This window comes from Globicephala melas, chromosome 6 (assembly GCF_963455315.2).
Source record: "Globicephala melas chromosome 6, mGloMel1.2, whole genome shotgun sequence".
NCBI classification, from domain to species: Eukaryota; Metazoa; Chordata; class Mammalia; order Artiodactyla; family Delphinidae; genus Globicephala; species Globicephala melas.
The window spans coordinates 49207477-49224818 of record NC_083319.1 but is presented as its reverse complement, the minus strand read 5'-3'; the positions used below and the strand labels follow the sequence as shown (position 1 = coordinate 49224818).

At 36.2% G+C, this 17342-nt stretch overlaps 1 protein-coding gene across 1 annotated transcript in view; it reads left to right on the top strand.

Annotated features, from left to right (window-relative positions):
* The window catches only part of SMC5 (structural maintenance of chromosomes 5), a 111903-nt gene extending 95564 nt beyond the window's left edge, over positions 1-16339 (top strand). Inside the window, exons 18-25 of the mRNA XM_060300855.1 lie at positions 6633-6758; positions 9228-9272; positions 9718-9813; positions 10294-10398; positions 10614-10733; positions 12411-12590; positions 12667-12762; positions 13918-16339. Coding sequence (XP_060156838.1) covers positions 6633-6758; positions 9228-9272; positions 9718-9813; positions 10294-10398; positions 10614-10733; positions 12411-12590; positions 12667-12762; positions 13918-14061 — 912 coding nt within the window. The 3' untranslated portion in view covers positions 14062-16339. The remainder of the gene's footprint in view (positions 1-6632; positions 6759-9227; positions 9273-9717; positions 9814-10293; positions 10399-10613; positions 10734-12410; positions 12591-12666; positions 12763-13917) is intronic.
* Positions 16340-17342: the final 1003 nt, after the last annotated feature.

Here is a 17342-nt window from a genome sequence, read left to right as displayed (position 1 = left end):
CCTACTAGAATGATTTAAAATTTTAAGACTGACCAAACCAAAGTGCTGGTGAGGGTGTGGAGCATCTGGCACTTGCATACATTTCTAGTAGAGATTTAAAGTGAATAACCACTTTGGAAGACCACTTGAGAGATTCTTAAATGCTAAACATATACCTGCCGTGTGAGCCAGCCATTCCTCTCCCAGTATTTACCCAAGAGAAATAAAAGTATATGTCCATGGAAGACTAGTACACAAATGTGTAGCAACTTTCTTTGTAATAGCTAAAAAATACGAAATTCTACAAAATGCAGAATGCTTAGTGACTGAAATAAATCAGTGGTTACCTGCGAAGGGTACAGTGGGATGGATTACAGATGGATACACAGTTGTTGAAGGCGATAGACATGTTCATTATTAGTGGTGATGGTTTCACTGATGTACATATTTGTCAAAATTCATCAAGTTGTACACTTTATATATGTGCAGGTTATTTATCCATTAGTTACACTTCAGAACTGAAAAATTTAAGGAAAAAACTTATGAAGTCTTTTTTCAAGTATGAAATTTTATATACAAAAGTAAAACGAGTAATATAACATCCATGTGTCCACTGTCTCTTCTAACAGATGTAACACTTCGCCATATTTGTTGCAGGGTTTTAAGACTATTCATGTATTCAGAGTCCCCTTGTACCCTTTCCTATCTATTCTTCTGCTTTGCTAGAATATACTCCTTTCTGGCAGTGGTCTGTACATGATTCACTTTACACTTACCAGAAACAAACGTGTTGTGTAAAAGTGAACTATAGTAGTATCTTTCAGTGGAAAGAGTCTTTAGAGGCTGGGTAGCCATAGGATTGCATAGATGAATGGAAAGATTAAATCAGAGTAGAAGAAGAGCTTCATTATTCTGAAGCCAGCTTCTTCAAACTCTCTGGCTTCTTGAAAAAGTTTATGGCTAGGAGAAATGGGAAAAAACCAAGAATTTTGCTAGCAGGTAAGCATCTTAAAGTATGCAAGCACAAACACACCTAGCCAAAAGGAGCTGAAGGTCAGGTTCCATATCCTAGGGTTGTGGGTAGTTCAGTTTGAGCAAAAACCGGAGGGTTGGAAGAGGGGAAAGTTCCACCCCACCCAAAGAAAAGGGGTGGAGGAAGACAGGAAGGCAGCGGGTGTAGCAGTAGTCACTCTGAATATGTAGAAGAGATCCGGCAAAGAAACTTGGGTGGGGGGTGTGGGGGTGGGTGCTGGATGTGAAACAAGTTTCCAACGGAGAGCTCATCAGTGTTTACGTCGTGGGAGCATAAGGGAAGTCATCTGCAGATCGTGTGTTCTCTTGGTAAATAATGATAGAGCCCATGCCAAAGTTTCTTCATTGATTGAGCCTGTGAACATGGTTGTTGAGTATGGTGTTATAGAAGAGATTTCATGAAGGAATTGACCCCTTATGCAGATATATGGAGCTTTCCGTCCGGGCACACGAGACAGTATTTGATCCTGCTGCCTGAAGTTTTGTTTTTGAATTAACTGTCAATGAGAACTTAAGAAAACTATGGGTGTCATGTTACATAAGTATCACAAAATCATGTTCACTTTGGAGTAAGCCCTCTCCCAGACTTCAGCCCCTGTTGACATGGTTAGAGATACTCTTCAGCAGCCTTAGTTCACATAGATGTACTAAGATTAGGTGCAAACTGTGACTGATCCATTTTGTTAGTAGTAGCAGAAATAGTAATATTTTGAGTTGAGCTAATTACTCTGGAGAGTAGGAAAGTACTTGTGAGGAGGTTTTGTTTTCAATCTTTGAGTCACTAATTTTTTACAAAGATGGCCACATTATACTGTCTAGAGAAATAATCTGATTAGCTGTGTGTCACTCTAGATTTTGTTACCTGGAAATAATACCCACTCAGTTTTCAGCCTCTTACCATACTCACACACACATCTTGTCAGGTTTTTCCATACTAATCTTACTTGATACTACCCCTGGCTTTATTTTATATTTCCTCAACATATTTTGCAGCATGGTTTCCCTTTTTTATATGTTGATCTGAAAGTTATTAAATGCTTTTTATTCATAATTGTCTTAACCAACCCTTTTGTAAGGTTCTTTTATTTCTTACACTATGTTTTGATAAGTTTTGTTACTGACTGATCATAGTCACCAACCACACATTTTAAACAGTCAAGAATGATGAGTAAAAGATACAGAGAATAAGTGTTTGGTAGTTCATTCTCTCTTTCATTTGCTCTTTTTCCTTCTCATGTTTGCTGTCACTTACCCATATTTGCTCTTACCTATTCTTCTGCTGTCCTACTGCATTTGAAACAAAAAGAAATCATTTCCTTCCTTCCTTCCCTCCCTCCCCTCCTCCTTTGGACACACTGCAGGTTGTACTAAGGAACCATTACTGCCACTTCAGGGTTTGTCTTTTACCCTGATCATGAAAACAAGTTCACAAAAGAAGACTGACACAAAAATTCAGTAGGGATTGTATTCGTGAAGGAACTTAGGGATAGGGATAACTAACCACCACTGAGTTTCAAACTTCCTCAAATTATTGGAAGGCAAATAGGGGAAAAAGGGTTCCAGACCCATAAAACATCTCCAGAAGTATGTCATTACCTTCTGGAATATTTTTATGACAAGTTAATAAGCTGACTGAATCCAGATATGGAGGGGACAGATGGATGTACAGGTTACTTGGTTTTTTACTTTGGGCAGCGTTCCTAACCACTCCAAGCCTACTGTCTTCAGCCATAGGTATTATGGTACCTAACTTGCAGGGCTATTTGTGATAGTAAATTCAATAATATATATCATGATGCTTAGTGTGTATCTAGCATGAAGCCCATATTTCCTTAAGAAGTAAAGATTTACATCAGGTTTAATATTACAAGAATTGGAAGTTGTTAAATTTATTTATCCTAATACTAAATTTAGAAATTCTGTGCTTTCATCTAATGTTCTTTCCTCTGCCTGCCTGCTTACTACTCTCCCACAAAAAACAACTTCAGAGGACTTTTTTTTCCAATTTAAATGAGATATATGTATTTGGCGGGAAAAAATCCTTTCCCAAGTAAATAGTATTATTGTCACTGTTTACTATTAGATTGATTGAAATAGAATTTGTAAGCTTGTATATTAAAACGTCAGTGAAGACCACTGATTTCTAAACTTCAAATTCGACGTTAAAATTTTAAGCTGCTTAAAGAAAAGATTAAATACTTTTCATATTTCTAAAATATATATGCAGTCCAATATGAACGAAAACTTATGGTTAACATTTGAATTTGCAATCAATTAAATTGGAATGAAGTTTGATTCTTTTCTTTATATGAAAGGAAAATTGAGAAAGAAATGTTTTGATCTACAACCAGTTTTTAAGCATAAGTTTATGCTACCTAGAACATAGTTTAATTCCTTTCACACCAAAATGGCTTTCATTTTGTTTCACTCTTATTTTAATAAATTAAGTAGAATATTTACTGTGTTAAGTTTATGTGCAACATATATTCAGTAAGAAATTCTGTGAACAATCTGATTTTTTCCACTAGAGGGCCCTCTTAGAGAAGGTTTTTCTTGTTTAGTGTCAAGGTATTTCTGTACAACTTTCATAACAATTGAACTTTATCAAAATACTTTCAGAGAAAAGATAATACTTATTCATTTCTTTCAGGGTATGTACCTACAGAGTAATCTTTTCTGAAATGTTGGTGGGGGATATTTTGTAAGTTTGCCATTTTCTCCCCTTATGTTTTACACAGATGAACTGTTTCTGTGGCCTTTTAACCGTTAAAGGCTAGATTCTATGAAGAAATGTAAATAAGCCCTTTTCACTAGCCTGAATTTACAGTGTTATCTTATATAATTGGACTTTTTCTGCACCCCACCCCCGCAGAAAAACTCAGTAAGAATTATGGGGTGGGGGAAGAACAGGTGCTATGTGAATAGTGTCACAAACATGTATGTATAGAAACAACATTGTCTCTCTTTTTTTTTTTTTTTGGCTGCATTGGGTCTTCATTGCTGCGCGCAGGCTTTTCTCTCATTGCGGCAAGCAGGGTCTACTCTTCGTTGTGGTCCATGGGCTTCTCACTGCGGTGGCTCCTCTTGTTGCGAAGCATGGGCTCTAGGCACAAGGGCTTCAGTAGTTGTGGCTCGCGGGCTTTAGAGCGCAGGCTTAGTAGATGTGGCGCATGGGCTTAGTTGCTCTGCGGCATGTGGGATCTTCCCGGACCAGGGTTCGAACCCGTGTCCCCTGCATTGGCAGGTGGATTCTTAACCACTGCACCACCAGGGAAGCCCTCTGATAAAGATTTTATCAGACATGCCACCAAACAGAAGGAAACTATTGAATGAGCTTTTGTCCTAAGCCCAGAGCCCCAGATATTCAGCTTGGGAATATTTCTTTCCCATAATGTTCTAATACTTCACTTTAGCAAGATCCAGAGGAATAGGAAGTAGGAAGAGAAGACTTGAGGAGTGTTTAGTTCTGTCTAGCTGTCCCATGTTTTGCATTTGCCTGAGTATAATAGGCTCTAGAGAGCAGAGTAAGGGTGACTGGGAGCCTTTAATTTTCTTTTATTTCTCTTGCTGTGTAGGAGCCAAGGAATCCATTCAAGGAAACTTTATATTGATACTAACTGATCAGTATAAAGGCTTGCTTGCATTTTCAGATCAGTCCAGTATATATATACTTTTACTAACTTTTGTCTTAGTTTACTTTCTTTGCTGTCAAACTTGTGTGCATAAAAATTACCTCAGGACATTATTAATAATGCAAATGTCCAAGCCTTGGCCCCAGAGGTCTTAATTGTTAGATCTGGCTTGTGGCTGGGACATCAATACTGTTTAACAAATCTTCCCTCTATCTCACCCCTGCTCTGGTACTTTTTGTGCAGACCAAAGTTTGATGGAAAGAGCAAGCTAAGACCTGTTTTCTTTTTCATTTACTATTTCCAACTTAATTATCTCTGAACCACATATAAAAAAGGAGATAATACATTTCTTTAAGATGGTAATGAGGATTATAGTAATTACCGTATAGGATGGGGGTGATAACCATGGTTGGCACACAGAAGGCATCCCATGATGCCCTTTGTTTTTTTCTCTTTTTTAACATCTTCATTGGAGTATAATTGCTTTACAATGGTATGTTAGTTTCCGCTTTATAACAAAGTGAATCAGCTATACATATACATATATCCCCATATCTCTTCCCTCTTGCGTCTCCCTCCCTCCCACCTTCCCTATCCCACCCCTCTAGGTGGGCACAAAGCAGCGAGCTGATCTCCCTGTGCTATGCGGCTGCTTCCCACTAGCTATCTATTTTACACTTGGTAGTGTATATATGTCCATGCCACTCTCTCACGTCATCCCAGCTTGCCCTTCCCCCTCCCTGTGTCCTCAAGTCCATTCTCTACATCTGTGTCTTTATTCCTGTCCTGCCCCTAGGTTCTTCATGACCTTTTTTTTTTTTTTAGATTCTATATATATGTGTTAGCATACGGTATTTGTTTTTCTCTTTCTGACTTATTACTTCACTCTGTATGACAGACTCTAGGTCCATCCACCTCACTACAAATAACTCAATTTTGTTTCTTTTTATGGCTGAGTAATATTCCATTGTATATATGTGCCACATCTTTATCCATTCATCCGACGATGGACACTTAGGTTGCTTCCATGTCCTCCACAATGCCCTTCTTGTTACACATGAAACTTTTGCCACCTGGCTCTTGCCCACCTTGCCACTCTCATCTTTTACACGCTTACCTCTTCTCCAGCCACGTTGAATTTCTTGTTCCCTAAATAAGCAGGCCCTGGAGGCTTCCATGGCCTGTACGTTTTAAATCACCTATGCTGGGAATACCTTCTGCTGCTCCCTCTTAGTAATTTCTTATTTGTCCTTTAAGATCATTCACTTGACATAGCTTCTGTGGCCACTCTGACCTTCCTCCATCCCTTGCCCACACCACACACATACTCTCTTTGTGTAATTCCTCTTTTTTAATGTGCAAAATGGGGATAATAATACTATACAGTGCTGTGAAGCACCTAGCACATAAGCTTTCAGTAAATAGTAGCTGTTTCTTGTATGGTAATTAATGACTTTGTGTATCTTCCTTCTTATTCACCTTTCTGTATGCTCAGTGCATAATAAAATACTGACATTTGATAGGTTCTCAGTAATTATTTGGTGAAGGAACGAATGGGTCCATGAATAAATGATAGCTACCTGAAAGGTGCTTGGAAAACTATCAAACATTATTTAAAGGTTCTGCTTACATTTGAATGCTGAGTATTTGGATATGAAGCCTACATACTGTATATATCAAATTTTATTAGAGTATAATTATACATAGCTAAATTAAACTTTCAGAAAAAGGCAGTTAAATTTAAATTTCAGAGCTCTTACAGATTCAAGAAATGCCATATTATTAATGTCCTGATATATTGTGAAGTTTAAGTTCAAATTTAACCTTTACAATAAAATCAATCATGGTTTGAGATATGTTTTCGGATGATTTGCTTATCACAATCAAAATTCAATAATATATTTGATATAATGTGGTGGTTTAATAAAATAGCCCTCTGACTTAACAGTAACATACAAATTTTCAAAATATTTCTTTTTCTTGTATTAGCAACATTTCATCGAGTTGGATGAAAGTAGACAGAGATTATTGCAGAAATGCAGGGAACTTATGAAGAGAGCCAGGCAAGTATGTAACCTGGGTGCAGAGCAGACCATTCCTCAAGAATATCAGACAGTAAGTATAAAAAGTATATAACGCTACAAGCTAACATATTTCAGACAGCTATTTGTAAGCTTAAAGTGTGTTAGGCATTGTACTGGGCCATGAAAAACACGATGTGCCATAAAATATGAGATCTCCCCACCCCCCCGCCACCATTTTTAAACTGAGTATGTATGTAAAGTAATTTTGCTCAACGAATTTTCTTCACTATACTCAGACTTGGACACCAGTCAGTCTTAGTGCTTCATACTAAAGTTGTTAAAACATGGGTATTATTTTGCAAAATTATTAATGCCATAACATTCATTCTTCCAGTAAAAAGTTTTTTTCCCCAAGCACCCTTTTAATAGGTAGGGTCAGGAGACGGGTTATAGCTTTTCATGGAAACATAGTACCAGTAATTGATATATAAGGAACAGTAAAGAGAGGTGATATTTAGACAAACGAAGGCAAAATGAAAATGTTTTCCTGGAAATTAGGGTGTTTATTTACGGTTGAGTGGGAGCTGAATCTTTATGGCTGACATCTGTTGCTAAGGAAAGGAAAAAAAGAGCCTTTCTTTCTTTACATTATGTGTATTTTATATTCTGACATATCATTCAGTTAGTAAAATGAGAAGATGCTGCCCTTTCTTCCAAGTTCTACCACTAATTAGGTAGCCCTGTGACCCAAAGCTTTATCTGACAGGTAGGAATAATACCTTGCCTACATACTTACTCTCTCAGAATAATGTCAAAGTAAAATTAGAAATAAAATTTTAAATATCTGGTATTTGTGTGGCTTTTTTAATTTCAAATGTTATCTATTTCACTAGATAATGAAATGTCTGCTAAAGATATAAATAGAACTGGAAATAAAACTTATTTGGATTATAATTTTCATATCCTCAAAGATTGTGCTTTATGCTGTCAGACCCAGAAACTAGGGAGAATGGATCTGTTTGGATACATAATAGGAATTTAGTAGATATTTGTAAGAAAATTGAGGGGCTATTGTTTCTAAAAATAAACCTTCTCCAGAATACATTGTGTTTATAAAATAAGTAAATACTAGTACAATATCTGTACTAACTTTTTCTTCCAGAAAGTAGCATGATTCTGTCCTTGATACATGGTACTGTTTTTGAAAGAAACAAGATTAGAACATAGTTCATGTGTTCATTAAAAATGTATTGATTACCTTCTATATATCACATGCACTGAAAAAAACACACATACTTTCTTCTCTCTTGAAATTTATATTCTAGTCTGGAGGGTGGGGAAGACAAATCAAAAAGCAAACAGATTATTTCGGGGATAGTAAGAGGTACTAAGAAGAAGAATAAAACAAGGTAAGGGGCTAGAGTGTCAGGGAAGGCTCCTTTGAGAAGATACTATTTTAGACGAGTCTTGAATGAAGAGAAGAAATCAGTCAAGTGAAGGTTTGAGGGAAAAGCATTCCAGGCAGAGGAAACAGCTCATACAAAGCTCCTGAGGCAGAAGTATACTTGGCCTGTTTCAGCATAGAAAGAATCTCAGTGGGGCTACAATTTATAATCCAAGCAGAAAGGGGGGCAGAAGCCAGATCCTGTAGGGCCTTATACACCATAGAAGGAATTTTGGCTCTATTTTGAGATGGAACCCACTGGAGAATTTTAAACAGAAGAGTTATAGAGGTAGGACAACTTCCGTTTGTAAAAGAGCACTCCAACTGCTGTATGGAAAATAAAGTAGGGATACCAGAATGGAAGCACAAAGACCATTTAGAAGATTATTGCTTTGGACCAGCCAAGAGATTTTCGTGGCATGGATTAGGGTGGAAGCATTAGACACAGAGCAGTTTACAGACTTGAGGTATCTTTTAATGACAGAACCAGCAGGACTTGGTAATGGATTTGAGTTGAAGGGTAAGAGAGAGAACCCCTTAATTTGTTCATTTACTGAGATGGAAAAGATTGAAGGACAAATCAGTTTGCTCAAATTGGTGGGGAAGGTGAGGAAGTTGAAGATTTGTGTTTCACCATCTTAAATTTGTCTATTAAAGAGTCAAATGAAGATACCAAGTGTTTGGCACGTGAGTTCAAATCTCAATGGACAGGTCAGATTCAGAAAAATATACTTAACAAATATCTGAAGGCCTATAGAAGTTGAACTGCTTTCCAAAAGGTTAGGGAAAAAAAGACAGGTTAAGATATTAGATTAATGCAGTGTGTTAGGATCTTTTTCAAGGTTTCAATATTCATTTTGTACATTGTAGTACATAAACTTTAGCAGGTTGTGGTGAAAAAGCAATGTACTGCTTTGCCTCGCCCCACAATAAAGTATCTCCTCTAATTTGTCTCTGTGGCATGGTCTCAGAAGATAGTACTGTGGTGAAATTCTACTGTCAAAGTAATTGGATTCTTAGGATGCTTTTGTAGTTCTTCACAAGTACAGTATAAAGTTCTAACTTCTTGCTCTCTTTCAATGCCCCACATATTCTGGACCCATTCTACCAATTCAGCAAGTACCCACCATTCCAAATGGACACAACTCCTCACCCCCCATGGTATGCAGTGCTCATTCTTTTTTCCAAGCTCCTGTCTCCCCTCTGCCTTACTTTTCCCTAGCCATTTGCTTTAAGGCCCAGAGATGGAATCTGGGCCTGAATTCTCTTACTCTCTTGTAGCTCCTGTAGCATGAACTGATACTTCCTTTCTCTGAATTCCATAACCTGTATGATATGTACTGCTTATTTTAATACTCAGCATTAATACATTGCCTTAAGGTGTTAGCCCGTGTTTTTAAGTATATACATTTTGTTTTCTTTTAAAGTATAAGCTTTTTGAAAGCAAAAAGCCGTGTTTATAATTCCTTTGATTCCTTATTGTGTGCTAGCATGCTGTTCAACACATAGTAGATACTTACTAACTCAGCAGAATATTTTTCTTTTAACTATTTGAACTATTTTCACTGTACTATCTATAATAATGGACAATTTTTTTCTTCTTTAGGCTTTCCAAGATCTTCCAAACACCTTGGATGAAATTGATGCTTTATTAACTGAAGAAAGATCAAGAGCTTCTTGCTTCACAGGACTGAATCCTACAGTATGCCTCTTTCCCTAATGCCCACTGCAGCCACCACCGTCACCACACCCTCCCCCAAACAGAAACGCGCGCGCGCTGCGCGCGCACACGCACACACACACACACACACACACTTCCCTCCAGTACTTGCCTCCCACTCTGTACTGGAGCTCTTGGTAATAATAAGCTAGACAGCAGGAACAATGTGCTTTTAAATGCCAGATTCTGAATCTATTAGAATTTTAAATAGATTCTTCCTAAGGAACACAGTGTTCTGTGCCTTTTCTTTATAAAAAGAATACTTGGGCTAACCTGAAATACTGCAATGTCTATTTTTTCAAAGATAAAAAATGGCATTTTCAGTATGTTACAAGAACATAAATTAACTGCATACAAACAATGCAACAAAAGTGGCATTTTCAGTTAATGTTTTAATTGATGCAAAATTTTCTATAATTTTATCCTTTGGTAGATTAATCTTAAAGATTTTTTTTCTGCCAGGTTGTTGAGGAGTACACAAAAAGAGAAGAAGAAATAGAGCAATTAACTGAGGAACTAAAGATAAAGAATGTTGAACTGGATAAATATAGGGAAAACATTTCACAGGTAATTATTCAACCGTTTTCTTTTTCTCATGTGCTTACCATTAATCATATGGGAATGTAGGATAATGCAAAATGAAATGATACATTGCATTTTTTCTTAGAAGCGTATGTTCTCATGACCAGATTGATATTGATATTAAATTTGTTTTATATAAAGTTTTGTATCAATGCAAGGACACTTTTTAAATTGTGTTTTTATATTGCCTTTACTTGCAGGTAAAAGAAAGGTGGCTGAATCCTTTAAAAGAGCTGGTAGAAAAAATTAATGAAAAATTTAGCAATTTTTTTAGTTCCATGCAGTGTGCTGGTGAAATTGATCTCCATACAGAAAATGAGGTAAAATTGCATTTGAAATGTTTCCTGGCAAGTAATTTTAATTATATGCTAAAAGTACATGTAAATTGTTTATTTACTCTAAAGTTATATCTGTGAAAATTTTGCTTACAAAAAAATTGTCCTAAGGAAGGAAAAGACCATATATGGGATTCCATCAGGCTCACTTTTTTGTTTTTTTTTTTTTGGTGACATTGGAGATTAGTGACTAATACCTTACAAAGTCTTTTCATATCCAGTCTAAGTAATGGTTATTCAGGTGTGGTAAGCAAATGCATTGCTTTTTGAATCTACTACTCGTTTGAAGAGTCATAAACAAATTGGTAAACATAACTGAAACATAGTATAGTATCAGTGGTTTCCTTTTGATCAAAAATTTGAGTTCACAAGAATAAAAATATTTAGAAATTTGATACTAATTTCTTGAGCTACGTTCATGCATTGCAGTTGTGGGTAAAATAAGATTTCCATTAAGAAATGTGTAGGGGCTTCCCTGGTGGCTCTGTGGTTGAGGGTCTGCCTGCCGATGCAGGGGACACGGGTTCAAACCCCAGTCTGGGAGGATCCCACATGCCGCGGAGCGGCTGAGCCTGTGTGCCACAACTGCTGAGCCTGCGCATCTGGAGCCTGTGCACCGCAACAAGAGAGGTCGCGATAGTGAGAGGCCTGTGCACCGCGATGAAGAGTGGCCCCAGCTTGCCACAACTAGAGAAGGCCCTCGCACAGAGACGAAGGCCCAACACAGCCATAAATTAATTAATTAATTAATTTGGAAAAAAAAAGAAATGTGTAAAGAGGGACTTCCCTGGTGGTCCAGTGGTTAAGACTTTGCCTTACAGTATAGGGGGTGTGGGTTCAGTCCCTGGGTCGGGGAGCTGAGATCCCACATGCCTCTCAGCCAAAAAGCCAAAACATAGAATAGAAGCAATATTGTAACAGACTCAATAAAGACTTCAGAAATGGTCCACATCAAAAAAATATACATATTAAAAAAGAAATGTGTAAAGAGATGAACTGGGATGTGCTTCAAAATAATTGGGAAAGAGGAGTGGGTGGAGTTATAGATGAAACAAGATTGGTCAAGTATTGATCATAGTTGAGACTAGTTGGTGGTAGATACATTAAGCTTATTTTAGGGTTCTAATTTTGTAAATGTTGAAATTTTTCCCTTATAAAGCAAGGTAGCACCTTTATTTCCCCTTAGGAACTTTGCCCCATGACTCCTTTATCTGCTTAGTGTGAGACATAAGGATAGCAAACATCATTTCACTTTAAGTTTTAGTAAGATATTAGACCTGCCATGAGAATTGTCATCTACATAGTGTGGGCTTGTTAGAAGGAAGGGATGTGTTATAACATATAATTTATAATATACTTTCTATGTACCAGACACTGTGCCAAGCACTTCTAGGCTTATCTTGTTTAATCCTCAGAACCATTCTATAAAGCAGAATGGTTTAAAACCGTATTTTATAAATAAACTGAAACAGTAAAATATTAGAACCACTTACTCTCTGCAAGCTCTAGAGGTCTCTCAAGGATCTATTTAGATAAAACTAATATCATGAGGTTTTAAGTTCTTTACTCTTATAATTGATTGATTCAGTCTATTTTCAAAAAATTGTATGGAATTACCAGAGAAAACTCTCACCTTTCATCAACTTTTTAAATGTTTTATAGGAAGACTATGATAAATATGGAATTCGAATCAGAGTCAAATTTCGCAGTAGCACTCAACTACATGAATTAACTCCTCATCATCAAAGTGGAGGTGAAAGAAGCGTTTCTACCATGTTATACTTGATGGCACTTCAGGAGCTTAATAGATGTCCATTCAGAGTAGTTGATGAAATCAATCAGGTATAGCTTATTCTTTTATTGGGTTTCACTGTATCTTGTAATAGATTTAAATCTAATCATTATTGTCATTGTTTAGGGAATGGACCCAATCAATGAACGGAGAGTGTTTGAAATGGTTGTAAATACTGCTTGTAAAGAAAACACATCTCAGTATTTCTTTATTACACCAAAGGTAGGTAATAAGTAACCTAAAAATACTCATACTCAGAAGTCCCTCGTGGCTAAAACATGTAGCAGATTTTGGCCCAGTATGTAAATATGAGCAGGAACACTCCCAAAATAGAACTAAAAAGATTATAGTAATATTTATATTATTAAAGGGGACAAGTTCCAGTGACATACTTAATCAGAAACCTTGTTATCAGAGGAAGAAACATAGGAGGCATAGTATTATGTTCTAGAACTGAGATTTCCTCCATGCTTTTGGCACTTATTCTTCCTCTAAAGAAGTTCCTCTTTTAGCACTAAAAAATGACAGGAGAATATAAACCCTAGAACGCTGGTCCTTCTCATTTCTCCAGAAAGGTCTGTTTTGGTGCTGTGCTCTGCCCTTTTTTAATTCACCACTGCCACTGACTTGGCCCAGAGGCAATCCTAAGTACCCCGTGATCTTCTGTTCATATATTAACTTTGGAGAAAGAAAAAGAATTATCTTCACAGAGAATTTTCCATAAGCTAGGACCATTACAATGGGAAATTTTCTTTTGTGGGTCAATTATAAAACTGATGTACAGTAATCAAAGATGTATTTATTAATGTAATCAGGTTTTTTTTTAACTAAATTGTTCAATGAAAAATTTCATTGGAAATCCTATCTTCAATTTTTTATTGAATAGTATAATCTGTCTTCTTTTTCCAGCAGATACCCTGTGGAGTAGCTAGATCTGTTAATTCCCTATTGTTTACCAAACATGTTGGCCTATAAACCAAACCTCCCTGTTACATACACTTTTCAGGCTACGAATCTATCACAGTGCCTCACCATAGAAGTTGCTTGAGAAGTGTTTTGTGGATAAAAGAGTAGAAGTATCCTAGGAAAAGTCTGGAGGACACACTTTTTCAGGGTCAACCTAAGAAGTTGTATGATCCCATTTGGCCTATGAATATAGAGGGCTCCCAAGGCATGTTGATGATTCCTTAGGCCGCGCTTCAGATGCGCTAATTCAAATGAGGATCACAGTCGGGCAGGGTGTATATTGAATTGAGAACTTAAGAGTTTCATTCATATTACAAATAAAATAATATCTTTGACTATACACATGTAAGGTTGGAAAGTTGTGCTTCGTAACGGAAAGCATTATATGATGGTTTGTTTTAACACTTACAGCTCCTGCAAAATCTTCCTTATAATGAAAAGATGACGGTGTTATTTGTCTACAATGGTCCTCATATGCTAGAACCAAACAGATGGAATTTAAAGGCTTTCCAAAGGAGGCGGCGCCGTATTACATTCACTCAGCCTTCTCAATAAAAGTAAAGGGCAAGAACTTTGGGACTTTTCTGTTAAATCCTGTATATAAGTGTGGCTCAACTGAATAAAAGTTAGGAGATTCATTAAGACTAAAAGATCAGTTATTTTTGGAAACCCACTATTAGATACAAATGGGTCGATGAAAAGAGACCGTAATAACTTCTTTTTGTGGAACATCATCTGGTAGTAAAAATTAAGTCTTCTTGAGTCCTTAGCACTCTGACCATAAGTCATTGGGTCCCCATTTTTAAAAGTATTTGCTACTCAAATCAAAGGTACAGTGGAAGGGCTTATCAATTACAAGAAGTTTAGTTGGCATGGTAACCCTGAGCTTTACTTGCAAAGTAGTTTTAACTACTTTTAGAGTCTAAAGATGACTCTACAGCTTAAGCCACAGTTTCTCCCAGTGTTATATTTAATTTTTAAAATTTGATATGGAAATGTCTAGTCTAATGTATAGTAATTTATGGCAAATCTATTCATTTCTTCCTATTAAAAAGATACCTTATCTCCACTAGGAAATGGAATTTTATGAGCCTTTAAAAAAAGTTTTATGAAACTTGATACTATATTGGTATCTCAAAGAAGGGAAAAGTATTGGGGTTCAAAAATGGTAGCAGGACTTCTTTGAAATGCCACAAGGTGGCCACTAGATGATGCAAAAAATGCAACCAAAAGATTGACAGAGAATAAAATCAAGTGCCAAGGGTTTTTAAAGAATAACCCTGTAAAATGTGGGTGAGGTTTTTTGGGTTTTGGTGGTTTTTTCCTTTTTTTAATTTAAAGTCAATTGTATTTTACATCTTAAATTTCTAAAGCATTTTCTTAATTATTTTTAGTAAGATTTTTCTTAAGATTTCATATACTGGTTTCTACAGTTTATATTTGAAATTTCTCAGTGTTAATGTAAAGAGTGAGGAAAAGTATTGATTTGTTTAAAACCATAATGTTTTTAGAATCTAAGCTTATGTAGGTCCTAAAACTTAGTGTTGATCCTACCCCATTATCTTAGAAAATCTAGTTTAAACTGTTCTTTCAACGTGAAAGAATTAGATGAGAAAATCATTTGTTTATCTCTGCGTTATATTAATTAACAGTGCCAAAACAAATTCTATTCTTTTAAATATTGTAAAATAACGGACTAGATCAAGGACATATCTTTGAACAATGGACTGGATCTGTGCCGGTAATAACAATTATTGTTTTGACTTGGCAGCTTGACTCAGTTGAAGAATTGCAGTCAGTTTGGGTTTTGTATGTTCTTAAATAGCCACTGAAATTATTCTTGTTAGGTCAAAAAATAAACCTCTTACTTGGACATTTTCTCTTTAAAAAGCTATTTTTTTCTTCATAAAATTTTTAAAAGAGCCTTCCCCTCTTAAACTAAGTCTAATGCATATACTATGAAAATATTTTAAAATAACATTTTTACTAGTGCAAACAGCTCATGTAAACCTTGAAAACCTTGGTAACATATTAGTAAATGGATGTTGTTACCAAATGTTTTTGTTGTTTAATACTTCGTTTTCCACCAAAGTATCTTTACTAATATGTGCTTGGTGTAGTTTGTTTATTGTCTGAGTTAGTGCCAGTCATCTTATTTCTGCAAAATGATTATCAATGTGAAAAAGAAGTTTGAAGATTAGGTGTGTTTGAAAATAAAATGGTCAACTACCTTTCAGTTTACTTATTCCATACCTTGTTTATAAGCATTTCTCTCTTTCTAGTGGACAAATATTTGGTTTTTACATTGAATGTTGACCTATGAAGAATAGTAAGTCTAGCGCATTAGTCTCAGCCACTTGAAGCTTCACATATTTTCTGTAAAAGTTGATTTTAATTACATACAAATTGTGAAAACTTCAAGTAACAGTCTGATTTGATGAATAAAATATTTAAAACCCTAAGGTGACAAGCAAGTATTTTTAATGACAAAATCTTCATTGATTTGCATCAGGAGAGAAATTAAAAGGTTTTTAGCATTAAGTAAAAGGAAAGATTTCTTGCTGCTTTCTAACTGTCTTTTGGACATGTGCTTATTTTCTTTGGAGTATGAATCTTTAGTGTGTAAAAAAATATAATTTGAGGGAATTCCCTGGTGGTCCAGTGATTAGGACTCCACGCTTTCACTGCCGAGGGCCCGGGTTCAATCCCTGGTCAGGGAAGTAAGATCCTGCAAGCTGTGCAGTGCAGTGGAAAAAAAAAGTGTAATTTTGTCCTGCTGTTGTGTGTGTGTGTGTGTGTGTGTGTGTGTAATTGGAAAAAAACTCTGTGGGAAATGCTACTTTGTTGGTAATAAATGCATATTTTCATATTCTTTTGGTGTATGTCATTTTAAATGAGAACTGTTTTTATATACTTTGAACCTTCGTAAGAGTCATTTTGGTTTTCAGATTTGCTGAAAAGTTTATTGAATGCCTACCATTTACAGAACAGTGTTTGGCTGTCCATGTTCAAAAGGATAGAAAATGTAGTCCCTTGTCTGCCCACAAGGAAATTAGTCTAAATGAGTCAAGAAATGAAAGAAAAAAAGGTTTAAACCACCTAAAGAAACCAGTTATAAGGCAAGTATAAATATTTTTAGGTTGAAACCTTAGATGGCCTGCAAGAGAGCCTTGAATATGTCATCTTTACTTATGTGTCTATGTAACTAGTTAAACTTCAGCCACTGTTACTCAAGAGGGGGAGGGTGAATACTGGGGACAAGCAGGAGTCTCTGCCACAGACCCAAGGAGATAACTGATTACCCTATGGCCTATTGACATTGTTTTCAGAGAAAAGACTTGGTAGGTTTTCCATCACACTCATAAAAATCCAGTTGTCACAGCCTTCAAGATTTCTACATATCTCCCCACTCTACCCTGATCTAAAATAGCATCCCTAAGCTGCTCTACTGTGCTCTTACCCTGGTTTCTCATCATAGCATTTATCACTACTTATCATTATGTATTTTGTTCCTTGTCTGTCTTCTTCACTAGACTGAGTTCTCTGAAGACACAGACTTTTTTGTGTTGATTGCTACCTCCCCAGGACATAGAAAAATGCTTATCAGTACATAGTAAGCACTCAGTAACTGTAGCATGAATGAATGCCCTTTCTCACAACACTGACAGATATTTGAGCATATTTATTCCATTATTCACGTAGTCAATCCTTATTTACGTGTACCACTGGGAAAGCACTATGCTGTGTATTTTGAATAAAAAATAGAGCCTGCATATGATTCCACTATCAAGAAACTTAGTTTAGGGTGGAGATTCCAGTTCAAGATGGCGAACCCC